The sequence below is a fragment of the Ailuropoda melanoleuca genome, chromosome 20, assembly GCF_002007445.2.
Source record: "Ailuropoda melanoleuca isolate Jingjing chromosome 20, ASM200744v2, whole genome shotgun sequence".
Lineage (NCBI taxonomy): Eukaryota > Metazoa > Chordata > Mammalia > Carnivora > Ursidae > Ailuropoda > Ailuropoda melanoleuca.
Genome location: NC_048237.1, coordinates 2,497,406 through 2,520,307, shown reverse-complemented (window position 1 = coordinate 2,520,307; position 22,902 = coordinate 2,497,406). Strand labels below are relative to the sequence as shown.

The window sequence follows — 22,902 nt, the reverse complement described above, 5'->3', positions numbered from 1 at the left end:
ATTGCTTGTGTCTGCCTGAACTTCTGGGACCTGAGGGCCCAGCCCTGTACCTAGCAATCCTCAGGGCCCTGAGGAGAAACAGATCACAGGACCTGTTGCTTAGAGTGATCCGGGTTGGATGGTCACCAGGCACGTGATCCTGAAATCCTTTTTGAATTGAGTAAGATAAACCAAATGTGTGTTTATCAGAATGTCTCAGTCCATCTGGAACATTCAGGTATTTACAAGATGTTCTCCCTGTTCAGGCACTTAAAATCCTTCCTCTGACAACATGTTTTGGTTCTCCTTATATGACACCATTTTGGATTAACAGCTTCTTCATGAGGAGTCAAGAGTTTCTACTCTTGAAGTCAAGTTTCCTGACACTCTTTTGGCTCTGTGCAACCAACTGTGGATCGTGACCCCTTTTGATGAGATTCCTGGGGAGCAGGGGAGACTGTGCTACGTTTTCTACAATGTGTAGACTGAGATGAGATTGCAGGGCTAACGTATTGGGGCATTTTCTGTATCCAAGTATTAAATATTTGTGGAGCACCTGCTATTTGCAGGCATTAGTGATGCCCTGGGATTAAAAGCATGAAAAGTCATAGTCCCTGCCCTCGTAGTCTACATGGAGACAGAGAAAAAGAAACAGATCATTATAATACAAAGAAGTAGATGCCAAAATTAAATATAAACAAAGTGGTCTGAGAAAAGAGAGGAGGGACAAACTTTGTTCCTTGTCTATAAAATGCAGCTGGTGTATCTTACCTGCAATGCAGCCACATTGTCAGGAATAAGTAAAATAATAAACACTCACAGAACAGGTGACATTTGAGCTGAATCTTGAAAGATGAGAAGGAGTTTGCCAGGTAGAGATTGTGTGGGCAGAAAGGTTACAGATAGATAATAATGTCAGGTCTTTACCGTGTCAAATGGTCTCAGATTCAAGTAAGGTCAGAAAATACTTGTAAAGTAAAAACACAGTTTAGAGATCAAGTATCAATATAATTTGATCAATTGTTCAAGTGAAGTCAGAGCCTGGCCAGAGCTTGAGAAGAAAGTCTGGTGTTTCTACGTGCGACTTGTACCTTTGGAGGACTGGGTGGGGGCGTCCTGGTCACTGTTGCATAGGAAGGGGAAACGAGGACTTTAACTTCTTCCCTTTGTTCTCAAGGACTTCCTAAGCACCAGGAAGATGAGAGTCCCATTCCTGCGGCACAGGCTCCCTAGGTCGGTTGGGGAGTGTGGCTGTAAAAATGGAGTCCCTCCCTCCTAGGGATTCAGCCTCTGAACTCTCCTCTGGCCCTTAGAAGTTCCATGTAGTTCCATGTTGTTGGGATCTCTGTGCGAGCCCTACGACTCCCAGAATAGGAGGCAGAGTTAAAAGGCCCTGTGCCACCAAAGAAGATAGAGGGGTGGTGGCAAATAAGCACATGAAAACATGCTCAGCGTCATCAGTCATGAGGGAAATGCAAACTGAAACCACAGTGAGATGCCACTACACACCTATTAGCATAGCCAAGCTTTTGGAGTGGATAATACCAAATGCTGAAAGGATTCAGAGCAACAGGAACTCACCTACATTGCTGGTGTAAATGCAAACGATATAGCCACTTTGTGGGGGTTTTTGTTGTTGTTGTTGCTGTTGTTGTTGTTTTTAAGATTATTTTTTTGAGAGCGAGAAGGAGAGAGCATAAGCTGGGGGGAGGGGCAGAGGGAAAGGGAGAAGCAGGCTTCCAACTGAGTAGGGAGCCTGATCCCAGGCTCAATCCCAGGACCCCAGGATCATGACCTGAGCCGAAGGCAGAAACTTAACCAATATAACCACTTTGGAAAACAGTTTGGCTGTTTCTTACAAAGCTGAATATACATTTAGGGACACCTAGCTGGCTCAGTCAGTAGAGCATGTGACTTTTGATCTCGGAGCTATGAGTTCAAGCCTCACGTTGTGTATAGAGATTACTTNTGTTTCTTACAAAGCTGAATATACATTTAGGGACACCTAGCTGGCTCAGTCAGTAGAGCATGTGACTTTTGATCTCGGAGCTATGAGTTCAAGCCTCACGTTGTATATAGAGATTACTTTTTTTTTTTTAAGATTTTATTTATTTGTCCGAGAGAGAGAGAACAAGCAGGGGGAGCTGCAGGCAGAGGGAGAAGCAGGCTCCCTGCCAAGCAAGGAGCCCAATGTGGGACTTGATACCAGGACCCTGAGCTGAAGGCAGATGCTTAACCAACTGAGCCACCAGGTGTCCCTAGAGATTACTTTTAAAGATAACAAAATCTTAAAAAAAAAAAAAAAAAAAAGAATAAAGTTATACATTTACCTTATGACTCAGAATCTCACTCCTGGGTATTTACTCAAGAGAAAGGAAAACCTTTCTCAAAGATATCTACAGTCCACTTAAAGACTTCTATGCAAGTGTTGATAGGAGCTTTATTCATAATAGCCCCAAACTGGGAGCAACCCAGATGTCTATCAGCCAGTGAGTAGAAAACCAACACATAAAATGGAGCACTACGTGACAATAAAAAAACCAGACTATTTTTTTAATCTTTTTTTATTATATTATGTTAGCCACCATACAGTACATCCCTGGTTTCTGATGCAAAGTTCGATGATTCATCAGTTGCATACAACACCCCGTGCACCATGCAATACGTGCCCTCCTTACTACCCATCACCAGCCTATCCCATTCCCCCACCCCCCTCCCCTCCGAAAAGACCAGGCTATTGATGTACACAGCAACATGAATGGATCTCAAAAGCATCATGTAAAGTGAAAGAAGCCAGACACAAAAGGCTACATATTGTATAATTCTGTTCATGTGACATTTTGGAAAAGGCAAAACTATAGGGACAGAAACCAAATTTGTGGTTGCCAGAGGTAGGGGAAGGGGACTGACTTCAAAGGAGCTCAATGTGCAGGAAAGAGAACTTTTTGGAGTGTTGGAAATGTTCCATAGAAAAGAGTATGGAAGTGATTAAATAACTGAATACGTTTATCAGATCTCATCAAACTGTACACTTAGAAAAACGAATTTTACTCTATGTAAATTACACCACAGGTTAAAAAAAAAAAAAAAAAAGATTCCCCCTAACCCACTGTTGCCCCAAGATCAGGCTGAGAAAGATGACATTCAGGATCCACCAGGTGCTTAGGGATCCCCCTGAACATACAATGGCCTGGAAACAAAGCCCACACTTGCACCCTGGTCAGTTGCTGATTTTCCTCAAAGCCAGTGCCTACACTTCCATGCCTACTTCTGGCTTCCAGCCCTGGGCCGGACATGCTCTGACCAAGCTCTAATTTGTGCATGTAATCTCCATTTGTAACCCATTAACCTAGCCAAAGTTTCTGGAAACTGGGGCTGGGCTTGAGAGAAATTTGGCTCGCCTATTACAGTCCCATTGTCAGGAGCAAGGAGCGTTTCTGCTTCTGTGCAGAGGGTCTCCTACAGCCTCATTAGAGCCCTGAGGGTATGTTTGGGGGTCTGTCATTTCAGTGCTGCTCACATGGATCAACTGTGCCAGCGTGCGGTGGGCCACCCGGGTTCAAGACATTTTCACAGCTGGGAAGCTCCTGGCCCTGGCCCTAATCATCATCATGGGAATTGTCCAGATCTGCAAAGGTGAGTATCACCCGAACAACCGGGCCCCACCCAACTTTCTGCCCCTGTCATGTGCACACCCCCTCACACTGTCTTTGGACATGTGCACCCTGAGATTTCCCAATTCTGACCTTGAATGACTTTTCTTCTTCACTTGCTTGACAAAGGGGAAGAGAAACCATTTTCCTGGGGTGGTTGGCAGTTGAGCGTGCACCACCTGGTTTGCAGAGTTCAGGGCTCCCATGCTGACCTCCTGGCTCTGGCACAGCTAGGTGAAGCCCCCAGATCTCTGGACTCCTGTCACCCTCTTGCCCCGTCCCCAGGGAAGCTCCCTACATCTTATATTGTATGTTGTCCCTATCTTAAAATGGGGAACAGAGGAGATTTTTACACATTTCAGAATTACTCATAATCTCTACAAGAGAGAGCTCAACATTCCTGGGGCCCCTGCCAACATTCCCCACTGGATTTGGTCCCTTCCAAGTCGAGTCTTCTATTTGGTTTCCATGGGAACCATGGCACCACTAGGCTCTGCCCAGTGTCACTGCCTCCTGGAGAAAGTCAGATGACAAACAGAGAGACCTCCCACCTGCCTACAAACCTTGAAGGCCATGTGGGGTGCCTGGATATTTATTCCAGGAAACATAATTAAGGTTCTGCTGTTATTTTGACCAGTTGTGTTAAGCAGGTTATGTTGTGTAGACTTAAAGAAATCACTGTGTATACCTACCTGGTAGGGGAGATACCATGATCATGAAGGTGGTGTTCCGAGGGCGAGGCTTATCCATTGCACTATGGATGTGCTGACCCCTGTGATTTCCCCAAACATAAGAAATGGGACTACATAATTTGTGGTAGTGGGGACTGTGTTTATGATTTCCCCTAAAAAAAAGAAAGAAACCACTGTGCTATCTTTTCAGATAAGTCCCTCCTATTATGGCCCCAGTGCTTTCTCCTGATCAATCTAATCTCCTTGTATCATGTCCAAATGCTAGATTACTGATGAATAAGTAAAATATGGGTAGTTGCGCTGTGTTCCATTACAACATCACCGGCAACCTTTCTTGAGGGTCCACTTGTGTGCAGGACACGGTGCTAAGGGTTGGGAAGGCAGTGGAAAAGCTCTGTGCCGAAGGACCCTGTCCTCAGGGAATCTATATCATAGGGAGAGAGACCAGATAACTTAGAAAGAGACGGGAGGTTATTGACACAGAAAGCAGAGCAAGCCTGAACTACTGTGGTGTTATAGGAGCTTATGTTTGAGTGTTTGTTGTTCTCCGTGCTTTCTTTGTGAAAATGTATAAGCTTAGATATACAGGAAGGTGGTCAACAGACTGCCAATGGCCCTAATCCTGCATCTCCAAATCCCAGCTCCCCCCACCCCCACCCCTGCCCACCACCCCTGATTTACTCTACCCTACCCTGGCCTTTCCTTCTGAGTACATTTGCCTTTTACTTTATTTTTTTTTTAAGATTTTATTTATTTATTTATTTATTTATTTATTTATTTATTTGATAGAGATAGAGACAGCCAGCAAGAGAGGGAACACAAGCAGGGGGAGTGGGAGAGGAAGAAGCAGGCTCACAGCAGAGGAGCCTGATGTGGGGCTCGATCCCATAACGCCGGGATCACGCCCTGAGCCGAAGGCAGACGCTTAACCGCTGTGCCACCCAGGCGCCCCACATTTGCCTTTTAAAATAACATTGAGAACTGTGCTTTGAACCTGAGCCTGCATTTGGACTCCTGGTTCCCAGGTTCCGGGGAAGTCCTAATCTCTAAGTCCCTGCTCTTTTTGGTCCCACTTCTCCAATGTGTGGGTTTCACTGAAACAAGACGAGAGCTGGATCATCACTGCAGGAGGGGCTGAGACAGGACTCTGCAGGCTGGAGCCGCCAGGCCTCTGGCTCCTTTCTCTGAGCAGCCTCCTGCCCCTTGCGTCCACAGGAGAGTATTTCTGGCTGGAACCAAAGAACGCATTTGAGAATTTCCAAGAACCCGACATCGGCCTCATCGCGCTGGCTTTCCTTCAGGGCTCCTTTGCCTACGGAGGCTGGAACTTTCTTAATTACGTGACTGAGGAACTTGTTGATCCCTACAAGTGAGTTGAAATAGCCCAGCTCTTCCCAAATCCCTTGAAAGGCCACGGCACCTGCTACTGGGAAGAGAGGGCCAAGTGTGCACTGGCCACTTCTCCACCTCCAGCCCCTGTTCTGACCATGACCTAGTCTATCCTGAAGAAACAGTTATTTCTCAGGAACTTAAACCATTTGCCATCCCCTCTGCCAGGAGGAGAAAAATGATCCCCTGACTGTCCCAGAGCAGATTAAGCGCTGAAACAGCGCTGAGGTAGCACCAGTGTCTCAGAGGATGAAATGTGCCGGCAGGCCTCTAGGCATCTGACTCACCTGCCTTAGGACAGGAGGGTCTTTGTGTCTTGAGGCTGGGGAGAGGGGTGCATCATGGGGATTCCAGTTAGGAAAGAGGTCAACAGGTATGGAGCATCTTCCCAGCCTACACTGTTTCATTTCCTCTAAATTGCCCTGCCCATTTTGAGACAGAATCCACCGCCCAGGGAGAGGGAGTGTCACAAAAGGCTGCCAGGTCAGTTTGGAGCAGAAAGACAAGGCACTTCCCAAACCCCGTGACGAGGCGGGTGCCAGGCGTTTCCCCTCTCACCTCCTCTCCTTCTACAGGAACCTTCCCAGAGCCATCTTCATCTCCATCCCACTGGTCACATTTGTGTATGTCTTTGCCAATGTCGCTTATGTCACTGCAATGTCCCCCCAGGAGCTGCTGGCATCAAACGCAGTCGCTGTGGTAAGAAATCAAACTCGCAGTCCCTGAAACCAGGAATGTTGACATAGACTTGCCTGATTGACCCCACTCACTTTTCCCTGATCCATGAATTTGTAGAATTGGAAGTCATCCCAAGTTCTCAGGGCAGAAACCATATCTTCAAGCGCCCAGGAGCAAACTGATGGCCATGTTGTACCTAGAACAGTGACCACGGCAGAACCAACTTGTTGCCACAGACTGTATGGCCACAAAGCTACATAACTTACTATATGACCCTTTACAGAAAAAGTTTGCCAGCTCCTGATCTGGGGTACTTTAAACTCTAAATGTGAAGATTGTATAAAGGAGGCAGTTTCCTCCTCAGAAAGATATAGTCTTGCACAAGACAACGCCATTCCTCTCTGCCTTCGTTTCTTCCTCTGGAAATCATGCAGCCTGACTCCTTCCCTCATCAGGGAAAAGTGTGTGCCAGTAAACAGTTAGGAAGTAGGAATGGTCGGTGCTCTTTGGGGAAAGACATCATGCAGATCCAAGGCACTGGGATCTTTGGTACGCAGGAAAGACCTGGGAGCCATGCAGTCCCCTGACCTGGCTTCTCCCGAGCCCCAACACCACCCTGCCAAACTGTCATCACGTGTCTCCTCTCAGAAGACTGTAAGGAAAGAGGCCCTCCAGTGTTCTGGGGCAGCCTTTTTCCATGACCACTGGCCTAACGCAACAGGACATTTATTCTAAGTGACTCCTCTTCCATAATATGCTAGAAATCGAGTGTGTACTAGGCTCAGAGAATATAGAAAAGGCTAGTCCCTTGACCTTTTACATTCCTTCAGTATAGGAAGACTATAGCTTCACCGCCTTTTCTTTCTCAGCCTACATAGTAGCCTGTTCTTATCATTTTTCCCTTATCATTATTTCTATGAACTTAGAAATTCTCACCCTATGAATTAGGAACCGTTTCTATTTTACAGATGGGAAAACTGAGGCTCAAAAATTAAGGACCTTGCTCAAGGTTTCATAGCTGCAAACTGTTGGGCTAAGATTTGAACCCCAACCTGCCTGACTCATTAGTGTATAATGTAAGTGAGGCCTGGACTCCCACAGCTGGCTTCTGGTCCTGGCCCTCCACTTTCTGGGTTTGTGATCTTAGGCAAGCTACCTAATTGCTTTGTGCCTTAGTTTCCTCATCCATAAAACAAGGAGAACAAATGTTAGCACATCATCATCATTGTTGTTGTTGTTATTATTATTACCACCATGCACTGTCTCCTTCAGTTAATAGCCCAAAAGGCTTACTAAAACCCCATTGTGTGGTGATCACCGTGGGAAGGGAAGTGGTGGTGCAGTGCGGGAGGGGCCGGGGAATGCAACCCTCCCTGCAAGGACCCTAACAGGAGAGACTCAGCAAGGGTAACGATGGAAGGGAGCATTCCCAGCAGTGACGTACAAGTGGAGGGTTGTAACCTCGCCTCTTCTGCTCATCCCCTTGTTTTCTCTCCCAGACTTTTGGAGAGAAGCTCCTAGGGGTCATGGCCTGGATCATGCCCATTTCCGTTGCCCTGTCCACGTTTGGAGGAGTCAATGGGTCTCTCTTTACCTCTTCCCGGTGAGTGTTGTCCCAGTCCTTCCTGGGCCAGGGGCCATTCTGCTGCGCATATTGCTCTGTATATATGGGGGGGGGCGGCTTGTCTCTGTCAGCAGGGGTCTGTGTGGGCACCTGGGTGGTGACCTCGTAGGGGGTGATTGCTCACGAAGGGACGTTTGTGTGTCAGCTTGGACGCAGAGGGGTGTGTGCTGCTCACGTGGTCACCTGCGATGTGTGTGGCTTCACATGTAGTGGCGAGGAGCCCTGTCCCACCTCATTTTAGTAGGAGCAGAGGGCGGAGGTCCCAGGCAGCCTGACGCAGTCCTAGGTCTGGGCACCGTGATTGGCAGCAGGACAGTGTCTCAGCGGCAGCCCCAGAGCCCCTTTGCTACTTGCCTGAAAACAGGCTATGCTGGCTTGAAAGGAACCCCACTCTACAAGGGACCAGGAGGGATACAGGCCTGGGGCCTCTGGGCTGGCCTCTTATGGAAGTTCTGGAACCAGACTGCAGGTGGGATGGATCCTTCTCGCTGCTCAGCAGACAAGTGGCTATGGGCGGCCTTTTCGTGGCCGCTCAGGAGACTCGGGCAGAGGGTATGAAGTGAGAGAAGTGGGGAAGAGCTGAAGGAGAGCATTTGTCCAAAGCCAGGCCCCCAACTCCCAAGCTCTCAGGGGAGCCAGAAGCTCAAGTGGGTCCAGGAATCCCTAGCTCCTGCCTCTACACTCCCAGGAATCCAGCCCCTCCTCAGGGTCTCCTCTCGCTATGTCCAGAATGGGCTGTTGAGGCCAGCAGACACTGGACTGTTTCCATCGGTGTTGTTCAAGGGATCTTCCCACATGTGTTAGAAAGTTCCCCTGCCCCCAGGGCACCGTCCTACTTAAAAGATACAGCAAAAGCAGGGAGTCCCTGAGTTCAGCTGCTTCCAAAGCCACGCATCACATCAGGGAGGAGTTCTCATGAAATGTCAAGGCAGTGCCATGTTTTCAGGACCCAGGGCAAGAAAGAGGGAGTGTGGGTGTCCTCTGTGCCCCAGGACCCTATGAGACTCACCCACAGCAACCTCGTGTGCGTGTTACACAGGAGCAGTGGCCACCTGGAGTCCCCAGCCAAGGGCGAGCGGTGGAAGAGCAGTGACTCATGAGGCTCTCTGGGATCTATTGGAAGAAAGTGACTGGCTACAGTCGCTTTAGAGTGGGGTTTGTCCCTCGGGCAGGCCAAGCAGCGGTCTGCATGCATGTGGTATAGCTGTGTGTGCATGCAGGACACGGCGGCCCTGGCGTGCGGGGCCTCTGATTCAGAGGCACAGCACACCCACCAGGCCTCCTCTGCTCATCTTTCCAGTTCCTTCTTTCCTTCTTCCTCCTTCCCTCCTTCTCTCTCTTACTCTTTTGCGTTTGGTGTATGGAGAGGTTGACCCTTCCTGAGAAATAGGAGTGTGCGTGGGCGTGTGTCATGCTTAATGTCATTGTCTCTTCCGTTGTCAGCTAGCCGGGCAAGGATTGTCTCTTGTGAACTTGACACTTGCAAATGCTGTTGGACCTGGACAATTACACTTGGTCCTGGCTGCATGTGGAGGAGGGACGTGAATGCGGGGCCCCGGCTATGTGCATGATGAGGCCCGCAGAGCACCCGGGGCTCAGCTGGGTGCATGAGGCTACACCATAGAGGGACGATGCTGTGTGGCTGCATGAAACTAGTGACAGTGGCCTAGGTAGTTGATGATGGCAGCTGATGGTGATGCACATGGGTACTTGGGGCCATAATGGACTCCCACACTTCTGCCAAACTGCTGCTGTTGGTTCCACTCCCCCTTACACACAAATTACAAAGTAAGTGACAGGTTTTTTTTCAGAACAGCCAGCATGCTGATTCTGTGCCTTCCTGTCCCCATTACATCACCCCTTTCTCCTACCCCTCAGGTGCTGCTTTCTCCCTATAAAATTCTAGAGAAGAGAAAAGGATGTCTAATTCATACTAATATGTAAATGATTTCCAACAGCTTTTAATATTCTTTTCTCTGGGAAAAGGGAAGAAGGGTTCCCTTTAATGTTAAAATTTCTCTGTTTAAAAATAACTTTTAAACATCAGTATCCTGGTCATGACATTATACTATAGTTAGGCAGTACGTTACCAGTAGAAATAGAGTAGATACTTAGGATCTCTCTGTATTATTTCTTCCAGCTGCATGTGAGTCTACAATTATCTCCAAAAGAAGGTTTAATTTTTAAAAAGAGTAAAAAAATCATTTTTATTCCAATTAAAACTTTCTTGTCTATTTTAGAAATGAAATTTTTTAATAAAGTCTAAGGAAGAAAATTTAAATTACTCATAATCCCATCACCCAGAGATAACCAGTTAGTATGTTTTTACATGACCATAATTTCTAAATTAATTAGAATCATACTGTATGGAATCATGCAGTTTTCTATCTGGCTCTTACCATTTGACATGTATTGTGAACATGTTCTCATGTAAAGAATTTTTTTCAAAACATTAGGACTGTAAAATATCCCATCTTATAGATACATTATAATTTATCTAATCAATCTCTGACTTTTGGGCATTTAGGATGTTTCTAGGGTTTTTTATCATCAGAATATCTTTTGTACATACCTTTCACTAACTCAATATTCATTTCCTTAGGATGGCTTCTTTGGGAATAGAGAAAGTAGCTTAAGAATATAAATTTTTAGGTATGATACAATACAGTGCGTACTATACAATAAAATCCACAGATTGTTCAGATTAATGAGTTTTGAGAGTTGTAGACAGTGATGTAAGCACCACCCAAAACAAGATATAGAACATTCCCACATACCCCCCCAAGTTACCCCATGTCCCTATCTGGTCCACCACCCATTCTCCGTCCCCACAGTGGCAACTACCTCCTGACTAGGGTATCAATGTGTGTAAGGCTTTCCATGGACAGACAGATCAGTCCCCATGTATCAGAGACTCTGTATCCCTTGAGGATGGGGGAGGCCCATTTTTAAAGGGATTAAGGCATTGTGAGACCCACAAAGTGGAGGCACAGTCATCAGTAACCCCAAGCCACCCAGACCATACTTAGGGTCTCCAGGCACCCAGAATCCATCCGTTATCCACCGGCTGCCTCTGGCCTGCCTGCACCTGCACTTGTGAACATGGGTCCTGTGACAGGTGGGCTGGAGTGTGCATGGGAAGGTGGGTACTTGGGTGGGGTGGGGGCAGTGCTCCTGTGTGAGCAGAAGACGGGCCTGGATGAGGAAGACCGGGCTGGGCAGGGAACATCCTTGGATGCTCTCTGCACCATTCCAGGCTGACCTGCTTTTCTCTCCACCAGGCTGTTCTTTGCTGGAGCCAGGGAGGGCCACCTTCCCAGCGTGTTGGCCATGATCCACGTGAAGCGCTGCACCCCAATCCCAGCCTTGCTCTTCACAGTAAGGGCCCCTCCTTCTGCCAGCCCTACACACAGCCTCCCTCTTTGCACTTGCTCTGAGCTGGGAGTTCACATTTCCCACACACACCCCTGTCACCCTCCTGGGCTGCTCCTAGGTTTCACTGGGTCTTAGGTAATGTGGCGAATGGTATACATGGGCTTTGTGAACATCAAGAGAAATGACAAAGAAAGACCCTGAGTCCTGAAACACCTTCCTTTTGGGTCCTTCCCATCCTTGTGGGTCAGACTGAAGCAACTGTCTCATGACTCTACAGTCTCATAAGGAAATCTCCTTTCTTGGCTCTCCCCTGCACCTGTCGCCCGCAGGGTTGCAGCCTTGGGCCCCCACCCACTCCTGGCCAATCTCACACACCCCCACCACTCCCCATCAGTCTTCTTGCCCCAGGAGGCTCTGCCTTTCTCTCAGGAAACGTCACTGAAACAAATAGTGCTACAGGTAGACTAAATAAGACAAATCATAAAGAGAGGAAGACTGGCAACTGAAAAATGGAGAAAAGGAAACGGGATAGGGAAGAAATGAGGGTAGAATGGCCCAGAGTAGAATCCTTTAGAGGGATAAAAAGAAAGAGCAAAGACTTGTCCCCACTGAGTCTTTTATTTTTTTTTTCTTTCTGGATCCCGAATAAAATATTGAAAATTACTTTGGTCCATCAGAAAAGCAGTTAGATCAGGATAATAGAGCTCTCAGGAGTCAAGTGCCTTCATTGTACAACATGAGGGGGAGTCCCAGCATGTTCAGATACAGGATGAAGGCCTAGCTGTGGAAGGTGCCTGGAGACCACCTAGTACTTCCCGTGAGACAGACTTATTTACAGTTTGAGCCATTGGTGCAGTACGGTGACTGCAAGGCAAATACAGTCAAAATCTGGCTTATTCATCCATTAAAATCTTCTAGATTACTTTCACCATCAGATCTTACACAAGAACTGAACCTTCTTTGTTTTATTATTTAAGATTTTATTTATTTATTTGAGAGTCAGAGAGAGAGCCCAAGCAGGGGAAGTGGCAGAGGGAGAGGAAGCAGCAGGGTCCCCGCTGAGCAGAGAGCCTCATGTGGAGCCTGATGTGGGGCTCGATCCCGGGACCCTGGGATCAGGACCTGAGCTGAGGGCAAACACTCAACCAGCTGAGCCACCCTGGAGCTCCAAGAACTGAACCTTCCGTTGGCCTTAACAAATTAGCAGAGGGGCAGAACATGGTTCCAGGAGAGCCACAGAGCTGATTTTGAAGCTGTAAAGTGGATTCTGTGAAGAAAACCTCACGGGGATTTATGAGAGTTAAATGAGTTAGTGTTTGTCGAACATTAAGAACAGCACCTGCCACCTAGAAAATGCTCTATAGCTGTTTATGATAGTAAAAAGGGGTGGGTGACTCAGCCAGGAGAAGAGGGTGAGGGCAAGAATAAAACTTTAATCTGCAGTTAACAGTCTTCCCTAAGAGATTAAAAACAACAACAACAACAACAACAACAAAATACCCACTTAAATTAGCTTGACCTACAACCAGGGAGGAAGTGTAAATGAGACCAGGGCAGACGTAGAGTGGTGCTGCTGGTGCGGCCAAGCCAGTCGTTTACAGCCAGTACCTATTCTGATCGGTTAGGGCCCATGCCATACCAGTGGTGAAATATTTTGATTATCACCCCTGCAGTAAGAAAGAACGTCCTGGCAATGAAGCTGTTAGCAATGGCCAGGGTGACTAGGGGCGGCTGTAAAGTCTCCATTTTAAGACATTCATCATAAGATGGCGCTGTCCGGCTGGGGGCAGGGGAACAGTCCCCTGACCTGTACAGCGCCTCCAGTGTCTAAATCCTTACTGACCACTGATGAGCTGCTCCCACTTCCCACAGTGCTTCTCAACCCTGCTGATGCTGGTCACCAGCGACATGTACACGCTCATCAACTACGTGGGTTTCATCAACTACCTCTTCTATGGAGTCACAATTGCTGGACAGATAGTTCTTCGCTGGAAGAAGCCTGACATCCCCCGCCCTATCAAGGTGCGAGAACCTCCCCTTGATCCCTTCCCCCTCCTCTACTGGTTCTAGCTGCAGCTCACCTTGTTCTCAGCTGCTGACCACAGATGTGATCTGCCATCTCCATGATGGTAGCAGACAGACCCTTTGGAAAGCAAGGACCATGTATGAATGGGGCAGCCATTTCCATTTTCCACTGGATATAGGACCAGAACAAATTGCAGCTGGAAGAGTAAGTTAGATTAAATGATACTTTAATCAGGTCATTCCTTTGTTTCCTACGAGTCTTATAAACTCCGGTTGATTTTTTTCAAGTCTCCCTTACCTCACAACATTTCCCTGAACCCACTGGTCTGGCCAGTCTCCTCCTCATCCTTCCAGGTAGCTGCATTCACTTGAGCTATGCCTCTATCCCAGAATGAGTTTCCTTCTCCCATCTGCCTATCCAAATTACAACCATTCCCCACATAGGCCCCAAGTTCCTCCTCTTCCTTCAAGCTTCCCAGTCCACTACAGCCCTCCACGAGCCTCCCTTTTTAAACTACTATGGCCCTATACGTAGTAGGGTGCCTAGGTGTAGTAGGGTACCTGGGGAACCTACTGATTGCTGCAAGAGATAACGTGTGGTGGCAATGAATGGGATTGCTCAGAACACAATATGCAAGAGGCTGTGGGTTCTCCTGCAAATCAGAATAGAGTACAGCCCTGAGCTATTTAAACAATACTATTCTGGAAACAAAGGAGACAAGATCCTTCCAGAAGATTCTTCCAGCTGAGGAATTCCAGCTCTCCAAATCTGCTTTCCACCACCACTTCCCTACCTCTCTTAAAAAGCTTGCTAGAGGGATGACAGGGTAGAATAACCCATCCCTCCCCCAACCGTTGCATACCCTCTGAGAAGAGATGACAAGGAAGAGAAAGGCAGCTGAATCTAGGGTCTTTTTTTTTTTTTTAATTTTACCCATTTGACAGAGCGAGAGAGGGAACACAAGCAGGGGGAGTGTGAGAGGGAAAAGCAGGCTTCCTGCTGAGCAGGGAGCCTGATGTGGGACTTGATCCCAGGATCCTGGGATCATGACCTGACCTGAAGGCAGACGCTTAACGACTGAGCCACCCAGGCGCCCCTGAATCTGGAGTCTTGAAGAAATCTCTACTGGGAACTCCCATCTGTGGCCAATAAGATGGCCAACAAGCCCATAGAGCCGATGCTTCTTTCTGAATAAAATCAAGGCCCCAGACTGCCTTATGGTATGGTAGGTTTCCTGACTTCTCAGATCTTGGCAGACTTATCTTCTCAGATTGCTTGAGAGAAACACATTAAGACTGATCCTGGCAGGAAGAATGGACATTTGCCACGTGGTGCCCAGATGAGGGCCCTACCTAGAACCAGGAAAGGGGCAAGGAGTCTGACAGACCCAGGCCACCTCGCTCTTGCCCCTCGCTCATTTTCTCCACCTCTCCTCCACTCTAGGAACTCAGCAAATATATACCAGTATACCAGCAAGCTTATCATTCCCCATGGACTTCCCTGGCCGAAGCATGGATGACAAGGCCTTGTTTGCCTCTGTCCAGGAGAAAAGAGATGGCCAATGAGGATCATTCCCTCCCTAGTCCGCCCCTCCTCTTCCCATGCTACTACCCGAGTTCACCAACATTTGTTGACATAGCACTTGATCTATCAGGGCTTGGGGTGTGGGAGCCACAGAACCGAGTGAAGCCCAGCCTTTGCCCTCGAAGGTGCCTCTCTGTGGGTTGAGAAGAGGGAGGATGCCCTGATCCTGGGGGCCACACAGTCCACACAGCTAACAGCACTTCTGCTCCACAGATCAACCTGCTCTTCCCCATCATCTACTTGCTGTTCTGGGCCTTCCTGCTGATCTTTAGCCTGTGGTCAGAGCCCGTGGTGTGTGGCACTGGCCTGGCCATCATGCTGACAGGAGTGCCCGTCTATTTCCTGGGTGTTTACTGGCAACACAAGCCCAAGTGTGTCAATAACTTCATCGGTGAGTTGTTAAAAATGCCGGGCGGTTAGAGGATCTCCTCGTCTGGGTTAGGTCTCCTGGCCAGGAGGCCTAGGCTGGTGCACAGAGCTCTGGAGAAGAAGATGAGGCAGGAAAGATGGGTGCCTTCCCAGAGACCTCTGAGGAGATGAGAACAGCTAAGGTTTGCACACAGACCCTAGACCTGGAAGAATAGGCAACGTGACAGCATTCTGCAGGAGCTGCCCTGGGTAGAGACCAAGGGAGAGCCTGGAACCGGTGGTCACCAGGCTTAGGGAAGGTGGGGGACTAAGGCTTTGATGGGAACGGGCAGCCAGCGGATGAGCTGCCCGGAGACCAAGGAAGCACCAAGGTGGCTGTCTCCTGGAATGTCTCCTGGAATGGGAGTCTCCTGAAGGCACTGGGGCTCTGCTGAGGCAACACATGGGGCAGGGGAGTGGAGCAGGGTCATGGCCGGCTTGGCCAGGTGGGTGGGACGCTCAGCGCTGACCTGTTCTGTGTGACCTCCCGTAGAGTCGCTAACCCTGGTGAGCCAGAAGATGTGTGTGGTTGTGTACCCCGAGATGGAAGCAGGCTCGGGGAAAGAGGAGGTAAATGAGGACACAGACGAGCAGCGGCAGCCCATCTACCAGCCCACTGCCTCCAAGGACAAGGACTCGGAGCAGCCCCAGCCCTGAGGACCACCGTCCCCTCTCAGCTGGCTCCTTCCTCCTACACCCCCTTTTTGCTTTCCTTCCCTGCCCAGGTCCCCCCAACACACACACACACACACACCCCTCTGCTTCTGTCAAGCAGGGACAGGACCTGAGTGTGGGTGGTAAGGAACTATAAACAAAGACACTGACATTTGTACCCAAAGAACCAGCCTCCCGCCACCAGGGCCTGTGTCCAAAACCCTCACCAGGGCTGCCCCAAGCAGTGGGAGGAGAGTGGAGCTGCTGGGGTCTTCTTCAGGGCCCTCCCCCCATCACTGGCCTCCTCAGGAGCCCAATTCAGTGCTGCCTTCCCTCCCCATTCCTGAGCCCAAGGGAGGCCTTGCTCAGAGAAGCGGAAGCAACAGTGAGTCAGTTGGGGAGGGACAGACTCAAGCAAATCTGTCAGCTTTAAAGGTCAGCTGGAGAGACCCGTATCACCCTCCCTTCACTAGGGACCCAAGAAATCAGAGAAATGCTTCCCTCTGCCCTCTCCTCTCCCCCTCCCCAGGGTACCTCCCCCCACCCCAGCTTGGGCTCCCTGTCCAGAGCAAGGTTCCTGGCAGGACACCACCTCCCTACTGAGCTAAGGACCAATGAGCAGGAGAACTGCCCCCTCCCCCTAACCCAAGCCAGGCCTGTGGAACAGATTGGGAAAGGCTCAAATTGCTGAAACCCAGCCCTGCCCTGGTCTCCTGCATCCTGACCCCCACTTGGTGCCAAAGCTTCCTGAAGCCAGAAAGTCGTCTTGTTTTCAATGTAGTGGACATTTCTCTCCTAATGGCAAAGCTGCTTAGCTCCTCCTCCCTCCCCACTCCAAAGAGAACGCACAGTCACTCCATGATCCCTGTAGCTATGCCCCCAACATACCCCCACGAGCCAGCACTGCTGGCGCCCCCATCATGCCCTTTTCCTCTTCTCTGGCTTGGCTCTGGGACCAACCGGTGTGTAGGCTCCCCAAGCCTTTCAGGCCCGAAACCCAAGCCAAATCAGCCTGAAATCACCTCCCATCCAAGAACTGGACCTAGAAATACTCCCTGATTTCTAACCCTCAGACAGACCTGGTATGAAAAACCTTCCTGGAATGGAGGGTGCTTTCCCACCCACCCCCCAGAAGTGCCCATCCCGTAACCTCGGAGACTGGGGAGAGAGTGTCTTCTGAAGGCCAGTTCCTTCCTCCTTCCCCAACTCAGGCACCCCCTTTCTGGTCCCACCACTGCCCTGTCTTTGGACAGCCTCCGAGACAGGATGAAAGGGCAGTGGCAGAAGGAACCCATTTTGGAGACACAGTCTCTGTGGCATGTGGACTTCTGGGCATCCTGTGGGGAGAGGCTGCCTTTTCCTGCGCCCCAAAGGAAGGCCACCGTCTTTATCCTGGGCCTTGCAGCCCCCCTGCCACACTTGCTGTGCTAAGGACTGGGATCCTCTCATCCCAAAGCAGGAGTGCCCCCTTTCCTACCTCCCCCTACCATCTGCTGAGACTAGAATACGTGGGGAGTCCTCCTGGCTTGCTTGGCTTTCCCAGCTTCCTGCCTGGCCTACCTTACCCCCACCAATTGGTGAGATGTCAGGTTTGGTTTGAGTTTCGGTCCCTTCAGAGTGGACCCCAGGTGGGCTGGGGCTGGCCCCTGGAGGGTCAGGGGACCACCCTCCTGTTCCCTCTTCTCATTCCTCCAACCTCCATCCCTCCTTCAGTTGTTGGGGTTTATTTGTTTGTTCATTGTTTCGTAAAGTGAATGCCTTACTTTTTGGATAAATGTTTTTGAAGCTGGCATTTCTATTTCTTTTGGATTTTTTAATGTAAGGGGTGGGAAGGGCATTAGTTACACCTGGATAATAATTTTCTGTCTTTGAGTTGGTTTAGGGTTAGNCCCCCACCAATTGGTGAGATGTCAGGTTTGGTTTGAGTTTCGGTCCCTTCAGAGTGGACCCCAGGTGGGCTGGGGCTGGCCCCTGGAGGGTCAGGGGACCACCCTCCTGTTCCCTCTTCTCATTCCTCCAACCTCCATCCCTCCTTCAATTGTTGGGGTTTATTTGTTTGTTCATTGTTTCGTAAAGTGAATGCCTTACTTTTTGGATAAATGTTTTTGAAGCTGGCATTTCTATTTCTTTTGGATTTTTTAATGTAAGGTTGTTTGGGGTGGGAAGGGCATTAGTTATACCTGGATAATAATTTTCTGTCTTTGAGTTGGTTTAGGGTTAGAGTTTGTTTTGTGGAGGGTTTTTTTTTTCTTTTGATGTAATAAAATTTTAAATGGAAATGAAGTTGGTGGTGGTAATATTTCAATAACCTTCTAAGACAGAGTCCCCAGGCATTTCCTATCTTCGTCAGGAGGTCTTTGGTTGCCAGGTTCCTTCCAGGATGGCATTCCCCAAGGCCTTTGCTCTGTCCCAGGGACCCGGTGCCAGCACACTCAAACAACTATCTNTGCCGGGTGGGGGGGGGGGGGGGGGGCGGCGGGATAACTACCTCTCATTTTGAACCAAAACTTTCTCATTTCTTCAGTGAAGTCACAAAGTGTTCATTAAGTTCCTGCTCTGTGCACGGCATGGAGAGCCTGCAAACTAGCTAGGAAGAACCTCAGCACCGCCCAGGCAGGAAGGTCGGTGAGCACTAAGCTGAGTGGTGGAACAAAGGCAGAGCGGTTCTCCAAGGTCTGGTCAGCAAAGGCTTCTGGCACTGGGACAGCTGGCACCAAACGGGAAAGGAAGGGATGGGCTGAGCCTGTGGAGAGATGCCAGGGTGACTTAGGAAAGCAGCCAGCCAGATCCAAGGGGCTTGACAGGAGGGACGAGGAGGTGAGGTGGGGTCCCCTCAGCTGCACTGAGCGGAGTGAGAGAACCGCGTCTAGTCAGAGGACTAGGAAGGCTTTTGAGTGAGGACAAAAGAGGAAGCAGTACGGTTGGGACCTGTCCCCGGGGGGTTTGGGTTAATTGCTGGAGGAAGTTGATGGGATTAGATCCAGTCCTTGCTTGGAATGCCTCCTTTGTGGGCAGCCCTCCCAGCTGCCTGTCCTGGGGCGCCATTACTCCAGAGCCAGCATGTCTGACAGACATGGGCAGGGGAGAGAGGGGTGTTAAGACATCATCCTCCACCATCTGGGACACGTGAGGACACAGGCAGGCAAGATGCCTCCACTCCCAGTCCTGGCTGGGCCCCAACACTTCTCAACTGTGGCTGGCATTTTTCTAGACTGAGGCTGGAGGCGCGGCAGTCACAGGGCACAGATGCTTGGCTCTAAGTTCCAGGTCAGCAGCCACTGAACAGCTGTGTGTCCTTGGGCAAGTCACTTAACTTATTTAGCACTTTTGAAGAAAAGAAAAAAAAAAAAAGAGGGTTGAACCTAATCTCAAAGGTTCCTCAATCTCTCAGCCCAAGGTTGTCCCCAGTGGAGGGCAAAACCGGGCAGAGGCCAGTCTTATGCAAGAGGCTGTTCTCCAGGTCTCAAATCCACCCTTTTGAACCCCCTCTTCCCCAACACATAAACTTTTCCTTTCCATAGGCTGCCAGCGTATTCTCCATGTTGCCCCATTCCAGGAAGTCCTGCCCTCCCCAAACCCCTCTCGCTCTGTGGAGACACTCGTTCCTATCCACCACCACCACCACGACCAGTCCCCGTCCCCCCCTTAAGTGACACGTGCTGATCTTTTTAACCTGGTCAATGGCCAAATGTGGGTCTTCTCCAGAGCAACAGGCATTTATGTTTAACCTGGGCCTTTCCCCTATCTTAACCCTGTCAGTCACTTTGATGGTAGGAATTCAGATGCTCTGACCTTAGGGAATTTGGGGGTCACCAAAATCATAGCTGCATAAGCATTCGTTTGTTAGTCAGTCACACACACACCTTATATCCACTGTGTCCAAGGAGTTCGGTACGTACTGTGAGAATAGCAAACTTTTTCCTGAATTTTCCGAGTCAGCACAAATTCCAAATACTTTGTTCCGTTGTCTCCATAAAAATATTCGTACTTGACAAGCCACCTTTCCTTAATTTTAATTCAAGCAATATGGTCACCACAGCTGAAGAGGTCCAAAAAATGGATCTGACCCTACCCTCAAGGAGCAAATAGTCTATGAGGGAAAGAAGGCAAGAGGGCTCCTGGCGTATAGGCGCGGCTCACTGACCACTCGGGTGGGCCTCGAGCTGTGGTAGGCAGGCGCAGAATCTGCCAGATCCCCAGAGCCCGCGCAGGGCCTGGCACTTACGTGCCCCAAAATGCCTGTCAAACTGAGGCCTCAGATGAAGCTGCAGATGGTGTGTCTGCCTGGGACACCCAGACAGGCAACGGGAGGCGGTGGAAGGAAGCGAGGAAGGCAACATTTACTGAGACCAGTAGATCTCTATACGCTCTTACTCAAAGTGTCATTAAACAATCCAACGGAGTGGAAGGTACTACCGCCATTTTACAAGTAAGATTAAATAACTTGCCTGAAGTCACCAAACTGGGAAGTGACAGAGGCAGGATTTAAGCCCCGGTCTCTCTAGCACTTCCCGGCGGGGCCAGGCTTGGCTGACTCCCTGTCGGAAGGACCGGTGAAGGAGGTGACCTTTGAACTGAGGCCTGTTCCAAAGTCACTGAGATAATACGCCTGCCTGCGTTGTTTTGGTTAATGCAGACAGGTAGCAATTGTAGCAGCGAGGAGGAGAAGAGCGTGCTGACCAGGGAGGGCTCCTTTCCACTCCTGAGCAACTCCAGGGAACCCAGGAATCCCCCAGCTCTTGTCTGGCACTGCCCTCCCCACCCCTGCTCCTGTCCAGTCCCTCCTCTTCCCCTGCCCAGACATCCAGAATGACGCCCGCCCCCACCAAACCCCTCAGTTACTGGGAAACGTGATGTCAGTACTCCAGCAACGTCAGCCACCAGCCTGGGAGGTAAGGGACTGAGATCACTTATCTCCCCACGCCCCAGCCTTTCTCATTTCCTGCCGGCTCTATTTGCACACTACCCTGCTTCCTCCAGCACCCCGTTCACTCGCTACTGACTACTGACGCAGTCTTCCCCTCCCCCCACCCCGGTGGCTGACTGAGGGCAAACAGGGCTCTCTGAGTCACACAGCTCCCCCTCTCTCTATCCCTTCTTGCATGGGGGTTTCAAGAACTAGCCCACTGCCCCTTCCCCCAAGATCAATGCTGCATCCTTGCCTGACCTTGGGCTGTTCGGCCTTTCAGTCTTGTTTCCCTCCTTCAGAAGTGGGAGATAAAATGCCCTCGGTCTTGCTTCCTTTCCTACTTCACTCACAGGGAAACGGTCAGCATGGAAAAGTGAATGTTTCAATCACCAAAAAAAGGCATAACGCCAGAAAATGCCAGGCCTTAACCATCACCACGACTTCAAAGTCAGAGAGGACTAGAATTTCTCCTCATTGAGACAGGGCCCTGGCCCCAGTCCTCTCGGCCTTCCCACTCTCCCAGTAACTGCACTGCAAGCCCCCAACCCGCCATGATTCCCCTTCCTCCTTCTGGAGGCCCAGCAGGGTCCTGCCCTTGCCAGGGCTGTGGAAGGCTGCCCCCTGCCGTCCACCGGATGCCTGACCACAGCAGCCCCTCTAGTCCCGAATTCCGGGCCAATATTGCCGCCTGGTGGCCAACAGAGGCACTCCTGCCAAACTGGAGTAGTTCAGCTCTGGTACCTGTTTGACACAAGGTCCTTTGAAAGACAGATGAGATGGAAACCTTCCCGTCTGGTCCCTGAGATCTGTCTCCGTGATGCACACAGATCTCCCCATGCGAAGCCCCTCAAACTGAACAGAAAGCTCCTGGGGTTGGTGGGGTGGTGGGGAGTGAGGGAGGAAGGAAGACACTAACGAGAGGGGTAACTAGTGGGACGTGAAGGCAGCCCTGTCTGCATCTGCATGCTTTATTTTAGCGTTTAGTGCCACCCTTATCCGCTCTGCATTTGCCCCCACTGTGGCCTGGCCCTGGGTGTACCCTACTTATTAAACCTTCTGGCCTCTATGGTGTGCTCCCAGCATTTGCCCGTGATCAAAGAGACAGAGACACATTTCTGTGTCCTTTCCTTTTCTGGACCTCTAGGTGAAATTCTATAGGTGAAATTCAAGGTAAAAACAGAGCCACAGCAGCTCCTCCAACAGGAGAGAGTGGGGAGTTCCCAGAGGAAAAAGAAAAGGGAAGGGAAAGGGGGCCCAGCATGAGACCCAAAGCGCTTCTCCCAGAGACCCTGAAACAGTCCCAGGAAGAGGTGATGACAAAAGAGAAGGCTTCTCAAGCCTCACAAGAGGAAGTGGACCCGAGAGACACGCACCGAGGTCAGAGAACGGCCATGCAGAAGGAAAGACAGCAAACCGAGCTGCAGCGAGTGCCTGAGCCCTGCGGCCCCGAGGCACAGGAAACAGGGCAGAGCCCCAGGACCAGAGCAGGGGGCAGAGTGCCAGCTTGGGGCTCCGGCAGTGCAGGGCAGCTGGAAGAGACAGCACTGAAGCCACCAGAGGAGGGCAGCTGGCGTCTCCTGGGGCAGCGGCCTGCCTGGGCCTGGGGCACGGGGCCCACGTCCTGAGCAGATGCCTCAGTCGAGCCTTGGCAGTCAGCAGCAGTGCCAGGCTGCTGGGGCCACCCACGGCTAGAAGCACGAGAGGGTTTGGGCTATTGCACAAAAACCTAGCAAGTGAACGTGCTCTGCACCTCAGGACCCAGTGCAGGGCTTGGTCCCCGAACCTATCGCTATAACCCCCTCAAACAACGCCCCCTGGCCTGCACCCAAAAGAATGCCCTGGGGGTGGGGCTACAAAAGGAACCGGCCGCCCCTGGGGGTAGGTGGAGCCCAGCCTTGCGGGGGGACAGAGGGGGAGGCATTTCAAGGGAG

The 22,902-nt window shown here is 50.2% G+C and overlaps 1 protein-coding gene and 1 non-coding gene across 6 annotated transcripts in view; both read left to right on the top strand.

Annotated features, from left to right (window-relative positions):
• Positions 1 to 16,761, top strand: part of SLC7A8 (solute carrier family 7 member 8) — a 47,434-nt gene extending 30,673 nt beyond the window's left edge. For 3 of the 5 annotated variants that reach the window (XM_019806707.2, XM_019806705.2, XM_011233344.3), the window contains 8 exons: positions 3,490 to 3,615; positions 5,540 to 5,693; positions 6,289 to 6,412; positions 7,891 to 7,994; positions 11,297 to 11,393; positions 13,263 to 13,412; positions 15,214 to 15,391; positions 15,902 to 16,065. In XM_019806707.2, the coding sequence (XP_019662266.1) occupies positions 3,490 to 3,615; positions 5,540 to 5,693; positions 6,289 to 6,412; positions 7,891 to 7,994; positions 11,297 to 11,393; positions 13,263 to 13,412; positions 15,214 to 15,391; positions 15,902 to 16,065 (1,097 nt within the window). Of the gene's footprint in view, positions 1 to 3,489; positions 3,616 to 5,539; positions 5,694 to 6,288; positions 6,413 to 7,890; positions 7,995 to 11,296; positions 11,394 to 13,262; positions 13,413 to 15,213; positions 15,392 to 15,901 lie in introns of those variants that run through there. The other 2 variants (XM_002926011.4, XM_011233345.3) reach the window with 2 other exon arrangements.
• On the top strand, positions 4,317 to 4,478 carry LOC117797323. Its single transcript, XR_004622256.1, has one exon. It is a non-coding gene; the product is annotated as a U1 spliceosomal RNA (small nuclear RNA).
• Positions 16,762 to 22,902: the final 6,141 nt, after the last annotated feature.